A 25,229-nucleotide genomic window follows, 5' to 3' on the forward strand; every position below is an offset into this window, starting at 1 on the left:
AGTCACTTCCTAGGAGACGATTAGGTACAAACCTCAGTAAAATCACCTGCACATATTCGAACGAATCTATTTGCGTTGTTGCGGAAGATAAATAGAGTTTCCGAAGAAGGAAAAAGGTAAATTATAGTAGAAAAAAATCGATATACATCTCCTTTTTTCAACAACATTTGTATCAACTGTCAATCGGCTGGTCCTTACACTGTCACCAATGCTCGCACTATCAGGGTGGAGGTTTACTCATCATTTTCCTACAACTGGGACAAGCCCTCGTGTTGACAAATCCATGTTCGGAAACGCATCTGAAATCGATTGAGCCGCGAGTTATTGAGGTTTCAGCATTTCTCTGCGCACTTACTCGAGATGGAAAATGTGGGAGCAGGGTAACGCTTCCAACTGCTGGTGCTTTTCCGAGATCGGCTCATTGCAAGCTCCGCAGTAAAGATCCATTTCCCGGAGTAGTTTGTGGTATTGTACGAGGCATTCCCGCGATTCTTGTAATCTCGTCATGCGTTGGTATGTGAGCGCAAGTTCTCCGTTTATTGACAGGGATTCCGTCTGGGTTTATAAACGTGAAAAAATTAGATAGAATGTTACTATGACGCAGGATGTCAATCTTTGACTTATGACTTGTGTGATAAAATGACCACCATGTTCGTCGAATGTAGGTTCATTCCACGGGCTATGTTCGTCATGAATCGAAGGTATAATCATGATTTACCGCGATACCGGGGCCTACGATATTCATATCGTAATATCGTAGGCCCCGGCGATACAATGCACTCACCCTTGCCTGAATCAATTCTGCAATATTCATTGCTTCTTTATAATGCTTAACTGCCTGAAAATAACATTTACAATTGTATGAATATCTTATATAATATACATATTCTTATAAAAGTTGTCAGTACTGGATTTCTGGATACATTTATCGCGTGCATGTTAGTAAATTCACCAAGTTTCGCAAAGACGACAAAGAGCTGCTGTCATTCCGTTAGATGGCGTATTTGAGACATTTCAATTGCCAACAACCGCCATGTGAAGATCACCCGAGCGCACGCTTTATTATCGAAATTCCAATGGCGTTAATGTCGTGGGTTGTTCTTGTTCGTATTTCCCGCAGATAACGATATTATGGGCCGCAGATGTCGATGACGTTTTCGCAGCTGAATCATCGAGTAAAATTCTACGCATTTAATTGTGTGGGTACCGATCGCTAACTGATGACGAAATATTGTCGTACGGTCACAAGGATTGTTAACAAAGTGACTGTATACTAAAAGACATATCGCCGCGTACTTGGTACAAATTTCGACCGCATCGACACGAAAATACCGCCAAACCTCCTTGTAATCCTTTTTCTTCAGGTGCATTTTTGCTTTTCCTACCAGGGTTTTCACTTCACCGTAGCGATCGCCTACTTCTCTCATCATAGAAATTGCCGATTCGTAGCGCGGAAAGGCTTTCTCGGAATCGAGCTTAGCCCGGTGTATATCCGCAAACGATAATAAGCAGTAAGCTTGCGATCCACGGTCGCCAATTTCCAGTGCAAACTTTATCGCCTCCTGGATACGTATCAGTATCATAGCGCATCATAGGCGCACGGCGCATGTGTAAATATACGTACTAATTGCACTTACTTCACTGCTTCCCAGAGCCTCGTCGAGCTTGCCAACTTTTCTGTAGGCTTCGCTCAAATGCAGTTGTATTGCGATGCGGTTTGACGGCGAGTCCTGACGACTGAGTGTCTCGGATGCTTTCAGTGGAAAGAAGGCAGCCTGTAATGTTATATCTTGGGTCGCTATACCAGGGATGGTGTGAACGTGAGGTTCACGTTCGCGTTCTGTGCGTGAACCTCAGAAATTTAGAGGTTCACGTTGACAAACGAGCCTTGGTAGGTTCTGCACTGTGAAACATTTTCAGATATAACAATTTTCACGTCATTATAACATCTTTGGTTGAAATTTATTGCATTTCAACTGCGGGCCACTCTATGCATGGCGCTGGTAGCATAAAAAATCAACACTAAACGAGCATGCACCTTGACAATCTCAAAAATTTTACCAGCTTTGTTACAAAAGTTTTCTCGAAATATCCAACTTTCTGTTTGTGAGCATTTGGTGACTCTCTGCTGTGAGCTTGACCCACAATCACACAACATCAAGAGCGAAATGTGCTACATGTAGGTAGTCAATGGATGACGATTATTCAACCAATCAATGAAATTGATATCGTTGTCTGATGTAAAAAATCTAGGACGCGTAGGGGGTCCATCTCGATTTCATATGTTTATTGTGTCATAAAAACCAAATCCGTGCGATTGGGGTGTTGACTAATATTGTACAACATGTTAATGTGTTGAAATCAGTTTTACACTCTGCTCAATATCAACGTAGCAACACTCAGACGCCGAATACATTGTCTGATCTGGCCTAAACCGTTAGCGCGTAAGATTATATTCCCTTGCAAGTCCTCGTCGAAATTGTTGGAAAAACGACGGACGATATATATATATGGGAATATCATTTTATTACTCCGTTTGATACATTGGGCGACGTTTAAAACGTCAGTATGTACTTCGGCATAGTGGCATTCCGTGGCCCGAGTTGTCGCTAGGTATCGTGTACAATAGGGCTCTTCAAATAGGACTTTTTTCTCAAATAGTAGTTATTGCCGTCGAAAAATTTGGATTTGAATAAAATAGTATTTACGGTGACCGATTCTTTGCTTATTTATTGTAGTTCTGCTCACCGTAAATACTATTTTATTCAAATCCAAATTTTTCGACGGCAATAACTACGCTTCCACCGGTTGGAATCGAACCAAATTTGGTGAGCATCGTTTCTATAGACAGCCTAACACTTTCATGGGGTGAACAGAAAATTTTCAAATTTTTTATTATTTATTTTTATATAATAAATAGAAACTTCCTTCTCCTGTAGCAAAGCGGTTACTGGCTGGAATTGAACCAAATTTTGTGTGTAGGCTTAAATTAGGTAACCTAACAATTTTATCAAGTAGCCAGTACGATTTGAGAAAAAAAGTCATTTTTGAAGAGCCCTAGGGTATCAATCTCAAAAGTTGTACAGTACAGTGCCTTTCGATATCGATACGCAGTGCACTGCAGGATACAACATCTAGTTCAAAACATTTTGGGGAAAATAACCCGAGCTATCAGTATAAATATCAGTTTAATAATATTTTCATCATTTCAAAACACCACAAAACTGATAACTAATGAAAAGATAGGAAGGTGTCGAAACAACTTGAAGTAGCCAATAGCTAGCGCGACGGGAGTGTTTTAACGGGGAATTGGCAATCCAAAAGTACGCCAAATTCATTTTACATGAATTAAAAGAAACCACTGCATTCATGAAAATATCGTTGGTGGATATTTCGCGATGAGCGATTTGACAGATTTTGTCGAATGTTAGTTTGCAATGAGAACTCAGCGATATATAGAACTATTGTTCTACTATATAATCATATGTCCTTACTACACCATTTCCTACAAAGCCATTTTTCTTCAGCGCCCCCCCCCATACTCCCCCTGAGCCCAGCGCCGCCCATTTCTCCCCTGAGTCTTTCCGCCCCTTTAAAATCCAAATCGCACCCTGGGCGCTGGAGACAAGGTTAAGAACCGCTGATGTAAGACATTTTAGGCTTTACAAGACGTGGTGCCGACAGATGTGACAGTCAATAATTTTTCCAATATCTGATAAACTGACCTTGGCGCTCAAAACAAAGCATTTTGCGATGAAAGAGGCTTCTTTTGAACTAGAGTTGAACTCAGACGAAAACAGACAATTGAAATTAAGCCACGACGAGCCAGACTAATGATCACACGTTCAAATCAGTTCACAGTGTCAGAGTCAAGTGTCGAATCGAGTATGTTTTCGCATGGACGGTCCGATATCATTCACAGCAATTTGCACTCTCGCTGGTATTTGATGATATATGATTGTGTTTTTTCACTTAGTTTTCAATTCGATATCGAGAATGGATACCCGTGACAATTATTAATCACAAATATGCGTGAAACAGAGTGACGTATATGTTCTGTTATTGCCTGTGGCTCACTGGACTGTAGAGTGAAAAGACCATTCAATGCAACTGACGGCTCGTGGCACTCACTATTTCACTTTGAATCTTAAGCAGTTTTATATTACATATATATCATTGACAAACAGGGGTTCTTTTTACCTTGGTAAAAGATAGATGTACGGTATTACCAAGCTTCCATCACTTCAAGAGATTTCAACTTGAGTTTTAAGAGGTAGCTTGTCCTATCATTAACCGACTATTGTTATCAGTTTTCAGACACCAAGTCGAAGAAATTTAATTTGCTCTGATCACAGAGCAAGTAACCTGATCATGCTCATGATCATGTTTGCCTGATTTCACGTATAATAAATCTTATTAGGCTGTACGCTACATAAATCAATATATACCTTCTCGTAGTCTTTGAGGCTTAAGTAAAGCCGTCCTAGTGCACAGCATGACATGCATTCGAGGTCTACATTTTGCCGTGTCGTTGCGATACTCAAGGCGCGTTCCAAATCCTCCAACGAATTTTTGTAGTTTCCGAGACGCAGATGCGCGCTGCCACGGCACAACTGAATCTCGCCGGCGATGCGCGACGTGACTTCGGGACTGTCACCTCTGCATTTGCTGACGTAAGTAAGACTTTTTCCGCAGTAGTCCGCACATTTTGAGAATTCGGATAATCGCAGATTCGACCTGTAAATTCGCAGAAGGTTTGAACACCGTCCACAATAATACCTCAATGTAACGTCGCTGTTTCGGAGTATGAACGACTAGTGCGAGTGTGGTGAGATATCATAGGTGGTGTTAGTGCTTAGTGGTACAATCCACAGCTGCAACACCAATCACTGGCGGGTTTGAGTCCGACCGAGTTCGACTCCAGAATTCCTACCTAAGTGTTGGAGGTATATCTAGGCTCTTCTTCGCCATATCATCCGCGTAAGCGGTGACTTTTAAAAACCTAGAGGTGGGCAGTGATGCTATAAGTGGGCAGCTACGGAATGAAAATCAAAAAAATGGCTTGGTGAAAATGCCACAGTAGTCGACAAACACCATGAATACCACAAACAACAACCAACGACTAGTGCAAGCGATTGAACTGCGGAATAGGCTTGTTCAAAAGGCATTTTTTAACTTCACTGGGCATCCCATAATATTGCTACGTTGTTTAAAATACAACCCCGTCCTACGATATGTTTCATCAAGAAAAGCTTTTTTATAAATTTCAACGGGGACCACAAAAAATTGTTACGTCCCTAACCAAGCGCTGCATAGTAAATTTGGTTCAATTCTAACCCGTAAAAGCGACGTTATTGGAGTTGAATATTCTGTATTTACGGTAGGAAATTCCGTCATATGTCCAATTAAATGTTGCTCAGTGTGAGTGAACATGAAGTAGCGCTTATTTACGTGTCTTGATATTCAGAATTACCTGGAATCAAAAGGTATTACTATATATTTGAAATGAATTTGATATCAACTCTGTTAAAAAAAGTGATTTATATTGACGAAAAAGTCACAGCAACATTGTGATTTGCAATTTCATCAATACCAGCAAAATAGTACTGCAAGCTGCGCCTAGATTTCCAGAAATATTCTTTGACACAAACATAACAAGAAAGTGCTGATTATGATATCGTTTTGTTGTGAATTGTATATTTGTAATCTTTTTAATAATGCATATGTTCGTGTGATTTTTATTAAACGAAAACGTCACGGCAGCATACTGATTTGCAATTTCACCAATACCAGCAAAACAGTACCGCAAGATGCGCCTAGATTTCCAAAAATATTCTTTGACACAAGCAAGAAAGTGCTGATTATGATATCGTTTGGTTGTGAATTGTATTTGTAAGCGTTTTAATAGTGCATATGTTCGTTCTGTGCATAGTTTTGTAGAGAACCTGTTCCCCGTACCCAGTGTGAAGAAGGGTCAGGTCCAGTTGGTAACAGAGGCATAGTGGTCGTGGTATGCAGCCGAAGGATACATCACATGCTAACTTACTATAGCTATACTATTTGCGAATAGAGTGTGTATTTCCACCGGTGTACCAACCGTGAATATACACTATACAGCCATGGCACAAGAAACAAGAACCTATACCTTAGACTTATACCGCGGTATAAGCCGACTACAACATTTCAATCCAAATCATGAATGCATGCAGGCAGGAATGTAGGAAGGTATGCATCTAGGGTTGCCATACGTCCGGAATTTCCCGGACCTGTCCGGAATTTTACAGTTCAATCTGCGTCTGGTAGGAAATTTTAAAATATACCCAAATCTCCGGAATTTTAAAGGCTTGAAGTAGGCTAAAACAACCATCATTCACTGAAATAAATATAATTGTAATCACAATTGTAAGATAACAGCATATTCCTGGAGTCGACTAAGGCCATTTGGATGCTTTAGTCAAGGAAAAGTGTTCTCAACCAGGGGGTCGTTTTTATTTATTTTTATTCTTTATTTTTGGGATCGGGGAAGACGTTAAACGTAATCATCAGCTTCCAAAATAGGCAGTGATAAAGTATGGGCAAAGGTGCTGACCTCTTTTTAGTATTCAGCTTGTCAAATTTTGAGCTGGGCCACGGAACATTTACAAATTGGAAATGGAGTCACGACCATAAAAAGTTGGAAACCACCGGATGTGCAACCTGCAGTACGGACCGTCTTATTCATGTGATATGAACATGACTTAACGATGTATAATCACGATACCCACATAAATGCAGCGCCCTAACATTATAGCAGAGCTGTCAAGAACAAGGCCATGAAGAAATCTGTTGCCGACCAAATGAAAATACAGTACATAAATCACCAGAGCTCGCATTAGAGATGGCTCAATTCAGGACTTTTGTTCCACTCCTGTATACGCACTTACGCAGTCGATAGCCGAAACTTTGATAATGTGACGTCATATTGACATTTACCCATTGTAAAGCCCACTAGTTCGTGCTCAAGAGTGTCCAGAATTTGAGCCACAAAAATATAGTAACCTTAGCCTAGTCACGTAGGATTTATAACCGCGATGTAATTCTGATTCAGGATCTGTTGTCGCGTGCCGCCCTTTCGGCCCTTTGGGTATGAATACAGACTCTTCGCTAAGAGCGAGTACTAAGTATGAATTTCAGTGTTCTAGGTTAGAACACTGCTGAATCCGCTCACCAAAAGCGAAACGAAATGGCTCATATCGAGCCGAATTTGAGAACCGCACAGTTCACGCTCAACTTCCTACATTATACAGCGTAGTTAACGGGTATCCAAAACATTCGCAAAAGTTACCTCGCTAAGCTCAGATACGATTCCGCGAGCATTGCGTTTACAGACACGAGCGATTCTCGTCCCGACGTGTCAGTCTTCGCCTTAATGTCCTGCGCGATTTCAATTTGCCTAATAGCCAGTTCCATCATGGCCCGGTAGCGTCCCCAACTCTCTACATTCCCAATCGCAACCCGTAAAGCTTCCCATCGTTCTCGGAGGCTTCGGAATTTCTTCGACATCACTTTAACCCACCTCTTGATTGATTCGCTGTCGCCTTCTTGTAAAGCGCATAACAAATCATGACTACATATCTTCGCGTACTTTTCGTCTTTCATTACTTCATTTATCTGACCCATTCTGGTAAATGGGTCTATCTCCCGCAGAAAAAGTAACGGTAAGCGTGAAATCTATGTTGCATTTTGATAAGCTACTATCTGTTAAAGAAGGTCATATGTTGTGTCTAACTTCTCTACGCGGTGACTTCACCGTCTCACCACCGTATCGGTCAAATGTAGATCTCGTATGATCATTGATCATACCATTCCTTAGGGAGATTAGGCCGGGATACGTCATATTCATCGGTACTCATCTAGCCTGCATATACGATCTACAATATTAACAAAAAGGCATAGCTCGTAACGATAATGATCTCTGCTAGGCAATGTATCGTTGTCACCTCCGACAATCCAATTATAGGATCAACCGGAATACGCCTCGGCGATGTGTTAGTTCAGCGACGAACGATAGTGACGTAGTCGCGATGGAGATTCACTTCACGACTGTGTACTAAAGAACAGCAGGATACTTAACGAATCGATTCGAAACACAAGGATTCGGTGGTGCAAGATCTCAAAGCTTCATTGCACCTAATGCTTCATATATTGGCGGAGTCAACGGGTAAAGTCATCTGCATGTCTCCAAGCTTCCAACGTACGTACGAGTACGTACGTAGTAATCCCATCGCCATATATCCTTTTGTTCTGTCGCCTCAAGCAGGGCCCAATAAACCAAGACATATATTAAGCAACTTTATTTCACGATTATCCTTATTTCTTAATTTACGCAGCGTTGCTCTATCGATTCTGGTGATGTGACAATCAACTTTTTTTACAGTTACGGTTTTTTGGTCTGTGGATTAAGTATGCTTATCATAGATATTTAAGTCGCAACTATTTACAGTAATTCGCAAGTACATGTGACGGAAGGGCACAAAACCAATGTCCAACGAGATGGCTAACTTGGGTTAATCTAATTCAACTCTAGCACATAATCACGTTAACTTCCAACTTCTTGCAGGACAAGATATCTCAACGTTTTATGTTTCAGTATTAGTATCAGAATCAGTATCATCGCGATAAAGTACTAAACCGACCGTGTTACACACTCCGAATACAATTCACGCCAATACATTTTGGAGGTCCTAATGCTAATCAACCAAATATTTTGCGAAATTCATAAAGATTATGATCTCGCTGCGCAATTGTACGTGAACAAAAATTATGGGGAAGGTTTAGTTTCGTGTTGCCATGAAAATTACACAAAAAGCAGGACCATAACTATAGATAATAACTCGAATTCCAACTGTGTAAAAAGAAAACCTTGAAACTGATTACTGGCAACCTGATATCTAAGTATAGAATGACTTCAAGCCAGGCATGGGAAATTCATATTTACTTCTAGTTCGATTGTGAGACAATTTCAAGCAAGGATATCTTAATCTTACTCTTCTACGCGATCGCGCGGACAACGCATTGGCACAAAAACAATTTATTCTGGAAATCTATACACTCAACAACCATGAAATAACTATCTAACATTAAAACGCATGTATTCGGAATCAAAAGTACATACATGTGCTCCATGCAGGCACTTGTTTACAAGTAAAGAATACTGAATATGAATAATCAAATTCAAGTGCTGTCTTTGTATTGGGCTGAACCATGTTACGATTTGTCATGTAAAAAAGGAGTTATGCTCACACAATAGCAGGGATATTACTATGAAAAAGTAAGGCAGTTTGCATGATAAGATGCCAAAGTCGTTTTCACTTAGCCGTGAATACTCTGATACGTCATCCAAGGCTATTTAGTCATCGGTCGAATGCTAGAATGTAGAGGAAGAAGACAGGTCATAGCTCCTCCATATTCTCCGGAGTAGGTGCCGTTCCGAGAGTGAATACCGTTGTTGCGAGGAAGAATATCAAGAAGAATATAACGCAGAACCTGAATACAGAATCGTGTATTCGACTGTTGAATGATTTGATCGCGCGCTGTCGTGTGGACGTGTTCGCGCCCAGTATACGTTATGGACATTGGATAAGAGCTGACACACGACATTTCTACTAGAGACGGTGTGAACCTCTGAAAGGTTCAGGTTCGTGTGAACGCGAACCTTTTTGAAAGGTTCTGTGAGAACATGAACGTGAACCTCATTACGTCACGTGATGTCATATTTCTGATTCCAACTATACATTTCAGTGAAATGATAGCCTATATTAATATACACGAGGCCTAGCGACGACTCAGGCCACATAACTCCACAATGCTGAAGAACATATTGACGTTTTTAATGACGCCAATTGTATCAGCTGGGACAATCAAATGATATAATAATCCCATAAAATCAATATCTTCAGTCGCTTTGCCACCAATTTAGACGAGGACTTGCAAGGGAATATAAGCTTACGCCCTAACGGTCTATAGGCCCGACCAGACAATGTACTTGGCGTCGGAGTATTGCTACGTTGATAATTGATATTGAGCAGAGTGTAAAACGTGTTTCTGTACTTCAGGGGTCGGGAACCCTTTCTGTCCGAAGAGCCATATTGACCCTATTTTTCCGTATCAACTCCCAAAGAGCCATACATGCCAATCAACTGTTACGTCACAATTGAAAATTCGTGATGTCATTGTAGCACTAATTCGAACGCAGTACATGGGATTACTCGGGTGCGCCACATTTTCTCTGTAAAAACTGGTATTTATTGTTCGAAAATAAAGCTCGAAACGAGAGGTAAGGCACAGACCCACCAAGCCTCACCATTGATAACGCATTTCATCGTAAGTAGCTTAGAATTTATTATAACTAATATTTATCGAATGTGACATTCACACTGATTCCAAAAATCTAAATACTTATAGACTTCTCAATTCTCAAAGTATTTGGCGGTAACACAACGTTGCGCTACACGAATACATTTCATCGCCGGTACTACAGAGCTACTTACCGACCAAGAACATGGATAGCTATGGCGTTGTTTGTAATTCGAGTTTGGAATTGTGAATGACACGTCCACGTCCACAGCAGTTTATTTAGCGCCGTAAATCAGGAAGACAATGTGTATTTGAAAACTGTGTTTTGATATGGGCGTCGTCATGTCTGCTATGCTCTTTGATTAATCAACGTATCGCACAATTCAAGATTTCGAGTCGGTACATAGAATTTGCGAGTGATATTGGTCGCCGGCGCGACAGTAACTTAAATTTGATGATTTTGAAAAGAGGGGGTCCGAGCCCCTAAACCCGAAGACGACATCGTCTTTACCGCTTAAAGACAAGTTTATACTGCCACGAGAATAATTATTCTGGCGGTGATGAAAATTTACTAAGTCGTTGCAATATTGATCAATTCAGTATAAAAATGAATATTTGACAAAGAGCAATATCTTATACCCAAAAGAGTCATATATGGCTCGCGAGCCATAGGTTCCGGACCACTTTTTACCGATATTACCCCAATATCAAGTTATACAGCAGTAGCCAACACCCCATAATCGCACGGATATAGTTTTTATGATGCAATAAACATCAAGATTGACACCGTGCGCCTACTAGAATTTTTACATCAGACAACGATATCAGTTTCATTTATTGGTTGAATAAGCATCATTCGCTGACTATCTACACGTAGCTGCCAGCACCATGCATGGAGTGGTGCGGAGTTGACATGCAAATAATTTTAACCAAAGATTATGTACTGACGTGGAAAAACGGTAATCGATGAGAAAAGGGTTCACAGTGTAGAACCCACCCAGGTTCGTTTGTGAACGTGAGCCTCTTAATTTATGAGGTTCACAGACAGAACGCGAAAGTGAACCTCACGTTCACACCATCCCTATACATCTAAACTTATTTTAATTTCAGTTAAGAGGATAAATTCGTGTTCCAATACGCAAAAAGTCATGAAACGAAAAAAAATGCAAACGATATGGCATTCAATGGACGAGGTCGCATTGACGGGACTAGCTGCTTATCCAGCCTGACGCGTTCTCAATGGCAAAGCAAACCACAATCTTTGTGCGCAACTGTGATCCACTATAAACACACAGTTAAAGTTTTCTATGGAATTCAGCGCGCTCCGGTAGAATAAGGGTCAGTGTCGGGAATTTATCGACCATTGGGCACCATCATAACGCCGGAAAACGCGTTGCCGTGGTAGCGTTATTACCAAGATTATGCGCATAGGCAAGGCTGCTAAATGAGAAACAAAAATTTGGCGAGATTCGTTCTGATTTCGTGAAAATTGGCGCGGCAAACGCTATACTTCCAGATATTGGCTGCTTGTCGATTTATTTCCTGTTGTGCATGGTCGCCGATTTTAGTGTGGAAAGTATAGACTACTATTTGCGATTAACATTTCCATCGTTTTAATGAGGCCATCGCAATAAAGTTGACTTGATGCCGAATTCACGAAGTGTCGTATTCAACAGGCCGAATTCGACGTCCCGAATTCACCGGTATCCGTGCTAACAAGTGCGACTGCATAAAGTTTCCGTTACACTAAACAATTCGTGTCAAAACAAATCCGTTCGCTAATTTAATACGTCACGGTAGCAGTGATATCTCAAAATCCCGATGACGCCAGGACTACGAAAAAAGATTTTAGCATGACGGAGCTAGACTATTTCTCCCTTTCGATAGCGATATTACCTGTCCATGACCCTGGCTGTGAACTTCCATTTTTGCGTGACTTCGCTATCCTCGTCTTCGTCTTTCATACGCGTGACGATATCATGCAGATCTTCGCACATCATCGCGATTTGCCTGCGGTAGAGCGAACGTTACATCGATTTCATGGAAGCACCTGGGCTTGTTTATGAGACGCTTCGACTATACGGTTCTATGTGGTGATATTAAATACGAAAACATGTATTTATTTACTCTTCCGACTTCCTTAGTTGAGTCATGATCGGACTGCCGTTTTCTTGCGGTTCGTCGCTTCGTCTTAATCGCTTGCCCACCTGTATGAAAATGGGGAAGTTTCGTTCAGGCGGTGAGAGGTAAACTTGATTAGAATCAGTGTGACGAAATTACATTGACATTAGTTTGCAAATAGAAAGAGTTTGTGCAGGCGGTTATAGTTTACTCTATCAATTCATCTGTAAAAATGTTAACCAATGAAATGAAGTACAAGCCGCTTCACGAAATCGACGCACTATACACTTTGGTTTCTGGCAGTGTTGTGAGGATTCAATTTAGTCGAAATACTTCGCAACTCCCCACCCTGACATTATACGAATATTGTTTAATTAATCGATGTTCATGTACTGTATGGCCATTGACCAGACACGCTCATCTCGTAGGACAAATATATGATGTATGGGCAATTAGGCATACGCTGGACTATCATATGGAATTTTGGCAAACACATTTCGTTAGAAAATGCATGGTATACAGACAACATCGCTCCTGTTGTAAACGACAAGATATTTGTTAAAACTTCACAATCCTTTTGATGCAAGTTGAAGCCATAACCGGTTCGATGATGAGGCGGTTCTTGAGTCGGTACAAATCGGCTGAACTTGAAGATTCAATTTGGTCAAAATATTTCGTAATTTCCACTTTTGGTCACATCATTAGCGTACACAGATATTTATTAATTAATCGCTATACCAATTGGTGCCAACAAGGGGGTTGTAATTTTTAGGAGGGGAGCTAGTTTTATAGGGGAGTGAAGGAATACCTAAATTTCTCATTTTTATGACAGAACTGTAAAGTATGAATCCAGTTCTCTCATAGTGTGTATGTGTTTTGCCTGATATGGCGTATATATATTCATAAAATGCTACTTGAAATTTTCACATTTCGTAAATATCCATCCCGTTGTTTTTGAAACTAGCTCAGGTGTGCTGAAAGACGGTCAAATTTCTCCTAAGCGATAAAAAGACATGCCAAAGCATGCGGCACTATACTCCTGAGAAAGTGCCTACATTTTTCAAGTCAACATCCGCTCGATCGTGACAAACATGCCAAATTCATCGAATCACCGCAAATTCACCGCAATCGAGCGTGCTGATATATTTCCCGTCAACAGCTACGCGACCGTGAAAAATAACATGCCAAATTTACCGCACAAACCCCACAACCGAAAATGACGACCTATTTTTATAGTTAGTTATTGTCTATCGACAACAGACAGGACTTGATTGTTAAGTAATTGAGACGGAAGTGGCCAGCGACAACTGACCACGGTGTAAAATGCGGGCCGCGTTCGCGATAGTGTGGGCATCTCTGTCCTAGAACTTTAAAGCCGCGGCACCCGCATTAATTTTAGCCAACAGGAGCTTCGGTGCTCCATTGGGAAAGATGACTTTTCTTAATCACCGGGCTGGTTTGTCGTGAAGGATAGTTTGGGCTCAAACGTCGGACGAAGGTTGTCCGTGAAATCAAAGGGTTTGGAACCACTGGGGCAGGCTATACTGTATTCCGTATAGGTGATATACTGTATGACCACTGACCAGTCACGCTCAGCTCACAGGAGAAGCATATTCTGCACGCCTGTGTCAGGTATTTGCAGTACAAACACGCTATGGGTTCTCAGTACCGCTTTTTGGCTGTCACAATTCATCATCATCATTTTATTAAAATTTTTATGAAATCAATACAATTAAATAGTATATTCATATTGAAATGAACCCGAATATTTTCGGCTGACACTCGTCAGGGGTAATCGTCAGCAACTAGTAGAGAATTGGAAAGAACATTGTATATCAACAATCGTATCACAATCAATACACCACAATATTGCGATATAATGAAAAGATGAAGGGTGCCGAAACAACTTGGAGTACCAGTAACTTGACCCGCGTCCGCTGCTGTCCTGGTAGTGAATTCTCAATTCAGAGATACACCCAATAGTTTATTCAGATACGTCATTGTCGTAATCGTAGGTAGCAGCATAAAAGAAACTCACAAAAAACTGGAAACCAGCATATATACTCAGGGTTACTCATGGTCAAGCGGTGTTTCCAGTATCCAGCATGACCCGGATACTAATCCAGTAAATAACCAATAAATTGATAACTCAAGTCAGGCGAGCTGTTCAATAGACACATTCCAGGAGTGAACTTTCTGACTGCAAGGTAACCCGCGTCGTGGTGCCAGTTGCACAAGTGTGCTGCCGTGATCTCATACGCATAACAGTGGTGCAGTTGTTTCGTATTGACCGTATTCAACTCTTTAGATATTTACAATGTCATGAGCTCTACTAACCTTAGTCAACGGGTATAGCTCTGCGACTGCATCTTTCTCGTCATCATACATTTTCGACCTTTTGAACTTTTCCGGTACGGACATGAACAGTAACTTAGGAAGAACATCTATAAATATCATCTCCACCTTGGGTAGAGATAATCAGGAAGATATTAGTTGTCCGATGGTGACCATTTATTTTACTAACCCACGGTGGCATTTTATCTGTGTTCGTGGAATCGGAATGGTGCAGGCTCAGTGAGAAGACGCTGGCGATCACAGAGAGCGAGACCATGAACACGGTACACAGGAAATATTTGCCTGGAAAGCAAACCCCGCCATGTAAAATGCATGATTTTTAACCATATGTTAAACATGTTTATGTTATATTGAATTTAGTTTTAAATGCAACCCTACTTCCGTATATTTCAGTTACTGGAGAAAAATGACTCTCAATAATTGAATCGATTACAAATACCGCCCTAATCGTTATCAATCAATAGTCGGTCCGTGGTTTATTCAAAAGTAGAATAATGTTCTTACCAAGCAGTGGAGTGGCGCCAGTTGGGGGCAGGCTATCAGTAACAATCTGCAGAAAGACAACCATCGCCAGGAGTACCGTGATACCTGTAATACATATTCCCATTTTAAGTCAAGTAACAGTATTTTCTTTGATAACCCGCCGCGTATATAAGCTACGAAAATTCCTGCATTATAGTACTAGCATGCAATAGACCCTAGTCTAATATGTTGTGCCCAATTACTTGCTTATTCTGTCGACAGAAAGCACCGTCTCCACTTGTAAGAGGCGCAAATGATATATTGATATAGAGATCTATACGACTCTTAATGACGGTAATTTGGCGTATCATATCATCAAGTATAGGGTCATATTGATCAAACCATCAGCATGAATGCGAGGCTATGCGGATGCTTTTCAATAGTCCAAAATTGTCTAATTGTCTGTGCGATTCTCTGAAAGCATTCTGCATCCATCCCAAACCGATACACCTCTTTCCGATACACTGATGACACACTGAGGCTATGACTTACCAAGTGTCATTCTTTCTCCGGCGTCAGCGGGAAATATGAAGGTCAGGATGGTCAGGGCGCATATGAGAATGCACGGCAGCACCAAATTGTAGATGTAGAAAGCAGTCTTGCGACGGATAGTCACCACGTACGTAGCATCGACGAAACGATCTTCGCAACACATGTATTTCACTCGGTTCACCTTTCCTTTCATTTCTAAAAATCGAACATAGCTTTGCATTCGTTAAGCAATTCTGCCAACACGCGTATCGAAAGGAAACGTACGAACAAGGTCCCACGCGCCGCTCTCCTGGTACGAGTAAGTGTCTGCTGTACCGTTTTCCGCAAGATCTAGGTCCACCTGCAATGGAATTATCAGATATCAAATGTGAGGGGGGAATAATTTATCATTTATCGTATTATCGTCTCCACTGGCGTGGTGCTTGAACGATGGAACGACGAAGGAGCCGCAAAGTTGTTACCGAATCAGCACTATAGGAGTGCCGGTCGCCAACCCGAAGATACCAATACGCAGCATGCGTGTCTGACCCGGCCGGGGCTTCAACCCCCAGCCTACCGATTGAGAAGATGGACGCACGTCCACCACTAAGCTATATCTTTGGGTCACAGACAGCTTATTGTTAATCGTTATTGCTCGAAGCAAAACGCCAGCATGTGAAATCTGTAAGACACGGGACGCCAAATATACGAATGTGTTAATACAGATTTGAGTCGAAACACTGTAGTGTAGTATTTCCACTACACTACAGTGTAGACTGTAGAATGTAGACTGCAATAAAATTCTAAATACAGACTCATATTATTTTACGACTTTATATTCAATTGGAAAAGGCTTGAAACAATAGCAGTTATTGTAGTTATACAACATACTCTTCAAAAAAAATCTGGAATTTCCGGTGATTGACAAATGGTTGCAACGATATTGACTTTGGTAGCATTATCATGCATTATTACAGCGTTATTGAACAATTTGGCTCTTTTTAACACAGTTTGGCACTTTTTCCGATACTCTTTGACTCTTTCGCACAAAAGCTATCCGAGAATCCTGGGATCGACAAATTGATCGCGTATTTATCAACCGATACAAGGAATATATCGTATTTCATGTGATCTTTAAGTTTAAAGCGCAGAGACCCAAAACAGTATTTCATGAATTTATTAACGTAATGTACTTCAATAGCTGTTGAAGTCAATGAGACACAGGGTTGTAATGACTCGAGTCACGATTTTCTGATGACTCGACTTGACTCGAGTCATTTTCAAAATACGGAAATGACTCGATTCGACTCGACTCGATTAAATCTGTGTACTGACTCGACTTGGACTCATATGACTTGAGACATCTGTGGTCGATGAAAGTTGTCAACAAGTTCTTGAAATCTGGCTGCATGTCGGACCTAGAAATCCTTAGTAAATAGGCTACTGCACGTGAACATCAATAAGAGTTTCGCAGCTTTGTCTTGTTAATGCTCATGGCCGTACAAAGAACTAAGGAATAACCTACAGTCACTATAATTTGGCGTAGCAAGTACGAAGTGTGGGGTTGTTGCAGACTGCATGTGCCGCGGGCCACGTTATTTTGTAAGACCGGAAACTGTCTGCAGCACGTTGAAAACCCCATTGCGGGTCGTATGTTGCCCGCCCCTGATCTGCCACAATACAAACCTAATTTATACATTACTGGTGCACGAAATGAACTGTGTATGAACAGGGAGTTGAAAGAACAAAACCATTAAAATATGGTTTTCACACAAAATGAATACAAGGAACCCCCCCCCCTGTACGTCACTGCACACGAAGTGCACAATAGCCACAATTCTACTACTGATCGCGGTTAATTGCCTGCAACCACATATGGCCAAGGCGGTCGTGACATCAAAAATCATATGTATGAGATGGGTAGGTGTCTTGACCTCCAGAAAACTCCGGAGACTCGCTGAGGTTCCCGGAGACCCCGGTTAAGAACCACTGTGAAAATACAAAGGCGATGTTCTTGAAGATATAGAGTAATGATAGAAGAGACCTGAGAAAATGATACTTATTGTATAGCCTTGGCAACAGACCGCGCTTCAATATTATGAAAAACATGCATGTTTGGACTAAAGAAAAACACTTTAACGATTTTTCAGCGTTATGGGGTGACGATAAAAATCACCATCATACGCGGTGCAAACTTCCGACACTAACCGAATTCTCCTGGTGAGTCCACGTTCCAAATTTTATTATGCACTTTTGCTGATCGAATGGAAAATATTCGATGTCGACGTTGCAAGTAGTCTTGAAGATGCCGGGCGGAAGCCAGCTCATGCCACCGGTGTAATCGATTATCACGTTCGTTTGTAGCAAAGAGTCGAAGGAATCGACAGCGCTGCGAATATGTCAAATGTTCGAAATACCTAACATAGGGCAACCATTAGGGTTATATTTAAAACAAATTGTGTTCTAAAACACAAATGCCTTAAAAAATTTGTTTTTTTTTCAAACGTTGTCTAGTTATGTCGTAATTGTGTAAATACGTTCGAACAACCATGCAGTATGAGCATACGGATGATTTGCACCCACAATAGTCGACATATACGATGTGGGGTCGCTGGAACACTCGAAATCGTCGTAAGTTCAAAAGTATATATAGATCATTGGTTCGGAACGGGTGTTCTGATGATGATGACCGCCGATCGTAAAAATGCTGCATAACGGTGTAGTCCTGGTTAAATATATTTTTGGCCTGTTTTTGACAGCGGTCGGAAGCTCTTTTCATCGAAAGAGCCATAATTATCTTATCTTCCAATTGTCCAAGTCAATCCACTGTGATGTCACAATTAAATATTCGTGACGTCATGGAAGAACCTTGTTTTAAACAGGTTTGTTTTAAATCGATTTTTATTATAAATGCAACCCTAGCTTAGCTACCATTAGGGCTGTGGAGTCGGTAAATTTCACGACCGACTGCAACTCTGACTCAGACTCTACACATTTTCAATGGACCGACTCCGACTCCCGAGTCTTTCAACGTACCGACTCCAGAGTCTTCAAACCTACCGACTCCGACTGCGACTCCAACTTTGACTATAACAGTATTACCAATTTACTTCGAAAATTTTATGCCACACCGACGGTTAAATGACTATATTATAACCATTAAACATATGCAAACATATGATTAACGATGGCATGCAGAATTGTTTCATTGTGGCACAGCTCGAATTATTCTCCATGCATGAAAGATTGCCTTTCTAAATATCCTTCCTTTTTTATATGTTATCAGTTTTTTTTTTTAACATGAACTCCCTAATAACCTTCTATGTATGATTCATTCGAAAACGACATATATCCCATACTGCATAATTGAAATGTAGATGAAACAATCGAATTGTTGCTCTTGTGTATGAGTCAGCAACTATAATACAGAGATCATCTTACTAATTTTCTCATTACACACTGTACTGATTACAAGCACACACACTCTCACGACTAATAGACATCGGTCATAAACGAAATTTAGGAAGTAGTCAAATAGCATATGTCTAGTCTACATGCACTTAGTCAAGTACTCAAGGAGTAGGACTTGCAGACCTTCTCAATCATTTGTTCGACCCCAGCAGTTAAGCTAGACTAAAAATATTTATAATTTTATCAAGTGGGAAGGAGCGTTTGGTTATATTTACATCAATTTTACAACCAGACGATATATTTGCTCTGTCACAATATCATGGTATAATTCAAAAAAATGCATTAATTTGTGACTGCATCGCAAAGATGCAGATTGCTTCTTTCTTCCTCTATGCAACTGAATTTTAATTTGTAAATAATGTCCAATTTTATATGTGTCAGGCGTGGCTAACCTTTTCGGCCAAAAGGCCACATGAGATTTACAAACCATTGCGCGGGCAACTTGAATGTTGTTGTCCATGTTAGGATAACATTGACAACAAGACTTAAATGACTACGCTTTAAAATTGATAACAATTAGGTCATGAAAACTGCGTGTGCAACTGTACAGTGCGCAGTCATGCCCTGGTCGCGCTAAGCACGAAGTTTTTTTCAAAGGTAATGAATGAATTCGATTTGTAAATATATTACTTGCAGATATTGAAAGTCGCCTCTGCATAGCAATTTGCTCGTTTCGCAAAGACAGGATTATTTGGCGTTTTAGACATAGCAATATCGACGGTTTCGATGAACATGCCTCTGTCATTTTGTGAAAATGTTTCATCGCCGAAGATCTCGCTGCGAGAGCACAAGCGAAGTCGCATGTTGGACAGCACGTTATATCCTAATTGCGAGTGTATAGTTGGACTCAATTCTGTAAATTAGGCGTTTTTATAATTTCCAAGAGCGGTTCCAATCTTAAATGCAAGAAATGTGACAAAAAGTCATGCAAAGTGCTAAGAAAAATTTTAATTCAAATGAATCTGCTACGGAATATTCTACTTTATGGTTATGTGCGAAGATCTGCGATGGATGTGGCTGGGCCCTGGGTACGCCAATGCATCGAAATTGATGCTTTAATCATCATCAAATTTTGCGGTCAGGCTAATCAAATTTCGGCTGGCCTTGCAATTTTACCTGATGTTATATCTAATTTCTAGAATTACCTCGCAGGCGACACAAAACCTTCTCGCGAACCACATTTGGGCTGCGGGGCACGGTTTGGCTGCCCCTGATCTGCATCGTTACAAATAACAGTGAGTGATGGTACAGAAAAATCCTAATATAGTTATTATTAGAAATTTAAAGATACCTTTGAAAACAATTGTTTTCATGATAAAGAAGTTGGAGTCGGGGTCGGAGTCGAAGTCAGGGTCATTTTCACAAACTCCGACTCCAGTCAGTATTTTTTCAACGACTCCGACTCCAGCCACTACAGTTTTCACGACTCCAACTCCATCAAGCAAAAATTAGCCAAACTACGACTCCAACTCCACCGACCCCAACTCCGAGTCCACAGCCCTGGCTACCATACGTCTCTTTTAGGAGGATATATATCCTCTTTTCTCAAGAAAAGTGAATTGAGTTCTGAAGACGCCCCAAAGCCCCTTTTTTGCATTTCGAGTTAATTGCGTGTACTCTAGGACATTTAGGGGAGACGTTGTAGCCTATTCATTTCCAAACAATTACTGTAGCCATGAAACATGCTGAATCCTTGGTTTCAAAAAGGTTTTCCGACAAATTGCCACGTTGATGGTTACCGCAAACAATTTTCGACGTTCTCAGTAACATCTGCGCCTTTTTACATGCGCATCTCTGTCCCAATTTTACTGGTGCAATTCCAAACATAACAAACTTATTGGATCAATTGCATGATTTCACAGTATCCAGAATCGGTAAATCTATTCGCGACCTGTATCGTAACCTCACTACTAAAATGAAAAAACACCAGCCTGTCGCCAAGACTCCTGGAAATGGGAAACGGCCAACAGGTTCGATTATTCGAAATTATAATTATTACCTGTTGTAAACATAAATATCAGGTTTCCAAACTAGTTTTGCTGGTAGACGTATCGTGGTCAGACCATCGTATTCTTCCGGATTCCATTGGAAATGAACATCTTGCCAAGCCTTCGAATTCCAATTTTTCACATTGATTTATCGTTGCAAAATTTACATACGATATACTCACGTTGGTCATGTAAAGGCTGGTCGTCATGAGCTGATTTTTTTCATCCTGTAAACATGCGCTTGTGTTATAGTGAAAATTGAAAACGTTTTGTCGTGGGTGTGTTATTGCAATGATATGGCACCTTTGGATTCAACCAGGGGTAATTGGATATATTGGTGAATGGTGATGATATTGGAAAATCGTACAATTTTGTGGTTTGGTGAAATGGTTCATATGGTTAATCATGTTTTACATACTTTGACATGTGCGTTGGCATGAGTTGCACACATACCAGAAAGTGAGCTGTTTCAGAGATCGTGGCTTCTGCTGATTCGAATGTCAGTATATTAATATATGATATATATATTTGTTGGGTTACGTTTGTTTCGATGCATATAATAGTATTATACAACAATCTCTAATCATTTGTTCTAGCATATAGTTAGCATTTAGCCTGCTATAGTCATACTCACCAAGTCAATGATTTGTTGCAAAGACAATTGGAAGGAAACTCTCACAACATCCGAATTATTCGCGACAGGTCTAACGTTCGGGTTGTAATCCGAGAGAAGCTTGTTTATCAACTTTGTCTCTGAATCACTAGCAGCACACCAGCCTGAAAACATATAGGAAGATGAATTGGTCGAACTCGATGCGAATACACAATTCCAACGATGAGATAGCGTCTTTCGGTTTCTCCCGTGTGGTGACCAGTGATTGGGGCTGCCATGTTGGCAGTGGTTTTGCTGGCTAGCGGCTGTGCTCTTGGGACAGTCAGTGAGACTCGAACCCGCGAATTGCGGTTTGCTACACTGGCAGTGTTATCAATGAGCAATTGGGAAGGGGCGGGGAGAGAATTTCTACAATGCTGGTCCCATTTTGGCAACACAGACCTCAGAGACTAATATGAAGAGACGACAGTTTTTATGGGAACTTGATTGGGCACTAATCGACAGACTTTCAACCTGTATAGTGCATCAAGTACATACAAATCATGCTATATTCCGTGTATACAGCTTAAAACGCTGACGGGAGATCGAAGTTAGCGGCGAATTTACATTCTACGACCCGGGCGTGCAAACCGATATCAGGAATATCCTGCCGCACGCTATATAATATAGGTCCTCTACAATTGAGATTTGCGGATGTTCCCATGGATTGATAAATAATTATAGACAGCGACGAAATTCCTGGACGATAAAGACAAATACGATACCATGCTAGCGTCGTCAGATTGAGTCTAACTGCTGCATAAATAGATAAGAATATAGAAGTGATAGCGCCAACGAATTACTGAGACCTAATTTGTTTTCACTTCCCATTTGATAGCCATGTCATAAGTTCGCCCGTTACTATCTCATACGATAGGTCTGCGATATTGTAATTTCAACAGACGACGACAGAATGGTTCGCCAGAAAAATGACAATCGAAACGCCGTGAGAGGTTAGCATCTGTCATCAACTTTTTGTGAAGTCAATTAGCGACATTCCGGTCGAATGATGATCATAGATTTTGGGCCCTTGATAATGTGCAGTAATAATAATGGTTCGTCATACTTACGGGCGATTGCTCAAGAACTACAGAATATCGAGTGACAAATAACTCTATTGCAAAATGGACTAGAAAATCAAATCATCTTCCGGACACAACACGCATTGAAACAAAATACATTTCGTCAATTAGATTTGGGATGAAAGAAATTAGAACAATATCGACGCGATTTGATCGCGAGACGAAAAGCGTCGCTCTTTTATCACGGTGCCATCCTATGAATGAACGCATAGAAAATATATTAATTTACTTCACCTTAATACCGACAAACAGCAGTCTCGCATATCGTATCATCGATACGTTTTCGTAATTAGCGAAAACAAACAAACTTCTCGGGCAAGCAACGTCAGGTAATTCGGTCTGCCTTTAGAAAATATCAAAGGGCGAATGACGCACCACGTTTGATCACATTATCTATGAGAATTCAAATATCTGTAATTTCGCGTAAACCGGTGCACATAATTTTTCAACCTGTAGTGTAGTCGATACATACACATTTATAACGACCTGACAGGTAGACACTACTCCATGACCAATGACCATGATGCAATTAGCTTTTAGGCCAACTACCGTTGTTCGTGGTTCAAACGTATATGGTTTTCAAAAGCCAATAAATCAAGTATGCAGAAAATTACAGCCTTCACTCTTCCATTCTATACCATTGTGGTCGTTTAAGCGGAAATCATATTGTTTACTGCATGGCATGGATATATGCGATCCAAGAAAACAAGACGCCTTGACTGTTTGACCTGCATCCTTGCAGCGAAATCAATTGAAATTTAGCTGACGACCGTAGTTGCATGAGCCACCCGACAGGTCTCAAATATTGAATTTTGTAGTATTGTGCGGAAGTAGCTGGTGCGAATATCTGAGACCGCTGAATGAAAAGCAGTGAAATTTACACGGGGGATTATTTTAACGTCAATGTTTAAAGTTTTAATTAGTGCCTACACTAAATGATGACTCAATTTAGTCGGAAGCAATAAATTGATATTTTTCATCAGTACAACTATCCTATGACTATACGATATTTGGGTTCGAGCTCGACCAGATATACTCACCAACTGTCCATAATAGCAATCCCAACAAACGGTATTCTATTGTCTTCATCTGCGGATTTTAAATCAGGCGAATATCTACAGAAATATGTTTAAAAATGAATCTTCATCAAACGCAGGCTCACAAACAAGTACTGACAGCTAATTGAGATGACAGTTACACATAAAGACACAATAAAATATATGAAGAAAAAATATTCATATGAAGGAGTTGCGGAATGACGCCACCTACCGTAACATTTTGTCAATCACAATCATACGACCGGTGTCTTCTGTTATATCAGCTGGTGCCGTAGCTCTTAGGTCAATGATTCATCGTCCATAACTAGGCCTGTTTATTTTTGGATTTCTCCAAAAATAACAAAAATAGCTTAGTTTTGGATGTTTTCAAATTTTATTTTTGGAGAATCTCCAAAAATAAGAAATGAAGGTGTTTTTAGCCCTAATACTACATAGAAAACTTCACCAAAAGTATGTTATTATCATGTATTCATGTTCTTCAACACATCGACATCATCAGTGATCTTGATCTAACTTTCTAATACTTTCGTCACAAATTCTTTGGCCTGGAGAATGCTCTCCAAATAAAAATCAGTGGGTGACGCCCGGTAGAGACCTTTCTCCCAGTTGGTTTTCGAGAAATCGGCTTCGACCGTCGAAGTTGTGGGAAACATCGAGCCATGTGGGTCCAAAGAACTGTCGCTCGTCAATAATGCGCTTGAAAGTGACGTCCATTTTGTATCGGACAGACATGGATTGGAATTGGTCTTCGATATTCTGTACCTACTCAGGTGTTCACTTGTTCGACAGCCCTCCCGGGTGTTTGTCGATCAATTCACTGAGCTGCAAATAAAGTAGCTTACATATATGTATCACTCTTGTTTATATTATTAGAATCTAAAAGAGCAAGAAGTGTTTGTTCTGTCCTGCCTTCGAGGTTGCACCACTTGGTGTGGTAGACAAGGCAGAGCCCTTTCATTGTCGGCAACTTCAATTTTCTTTATGCCGTCGATGAGCCCTGCTATAAGGCTCCTGGCTGCCTCGAACGTGGACTGCTTCTCTTCTTCGTCGATATTCTCGAGAAGGTCGAGGACTGCACAGTGAACACTCTGATCCTCCACGAAATTGTGTGACTCAGTGAACTTGACAGTTCAGCACCCTATGACCAGAGGACCTTCCTTGCCGCGGGTGTCAT

The 25,229-nt window shown here is 40.7% G+C and overlaps 2 protein-coding genes across 3 annotated transcripts; both read right to left on the reverse strand.

Annotated features, from left to right (window-relative positions):
- Window positions 1–51: 51 nt before the first annotated feature.
- On the reverse strand, window positions 52–8,906 carry LOC145445298 (43 kDa receptor-associated protein of the synapse-like). 2 transcript variants are annotated; one of them, XM_080323480.1, is made up of 7 exons: window positions 7,325–8,906; window positions 4,449–4,737; window positions 1,638–1,775; window positions 1,341–1,562; window positions 785–838; window positions 356–555; window positions 52–299 (listed from the first exon to the last, which is right to left on the reverse strand). In XM_080323480.1, the coding sequence occupies exons 1-7, from the start codon at window positions 7,657–7,659 to the stop codon at window positions 221–223; spliced, it is 1,317 nt and encodes a 438-aa protein (XP_080179606.1). In that variant the 5' UTR covers window positions 7,660–8,906; the 3' UTR covers window positions 52–220. The 2 variants fall into 2 exon arrangements, with proteins under 2 accessions (XP_080179606.1, XP_080179607.1); XM_080323481.1 differs by having other exon boundaries at window positions 352–555.
- A 148-nt stretch (window positions 8,907–9,054) lies between these two features.
- Window positions 9,055–24,192, reverse strand: LOC145445296 (neuronal acetylcholine receptor subunit alpha-7-like). Its single transcript, XM_080323476.1, has 13 exons — window positions 24,038–24,192; window positions 21,898–22,040; window positions 21,446–21,490; window positions 21,275–21,384; window positions 18,013–18,193; window positions 16,090–16,165; window positions 15,826–16,020; window positions 15,316–15,399; window positions 14,981–15,093; window positions 14,794–14,919; window positions 12,463–12,542; window positions 12,232–12,345; window positions 9,055–9,525 (listed from the first exon to the last, which is right to left on the reverse strand). The coding sequence occupies exons 1-13, from the start codon at window positions 24,084–24,086 to the stop codon at window positions 9,432–9,434; spliced, it is 1,410 nt and encodes a 469-aa protein (XP_080179602.1). The 5' UTR covers window positions 24,087–24,192; the 3' UTR covers window positions 9,055–9,431.
- Between the last annotated feature and the right edge of the window lie 1,037 nt (window positions 24,193–25,229).

The sequence above is a fragment of the Botryllus schlosseri genome, chromosome 8, assembly GCF_051294905.1.
Source record: "Botryllus schlosseri isolate E-star chromosome 8, Bs_hap1, whole genome shotgun sequence".
Lineage (NCBI taxonomy): Eukaryota > Metazoa > Chordata > Ascidiacea > Stolidobranchia > Styelidae > Botryllus > Botryllus schlosseri.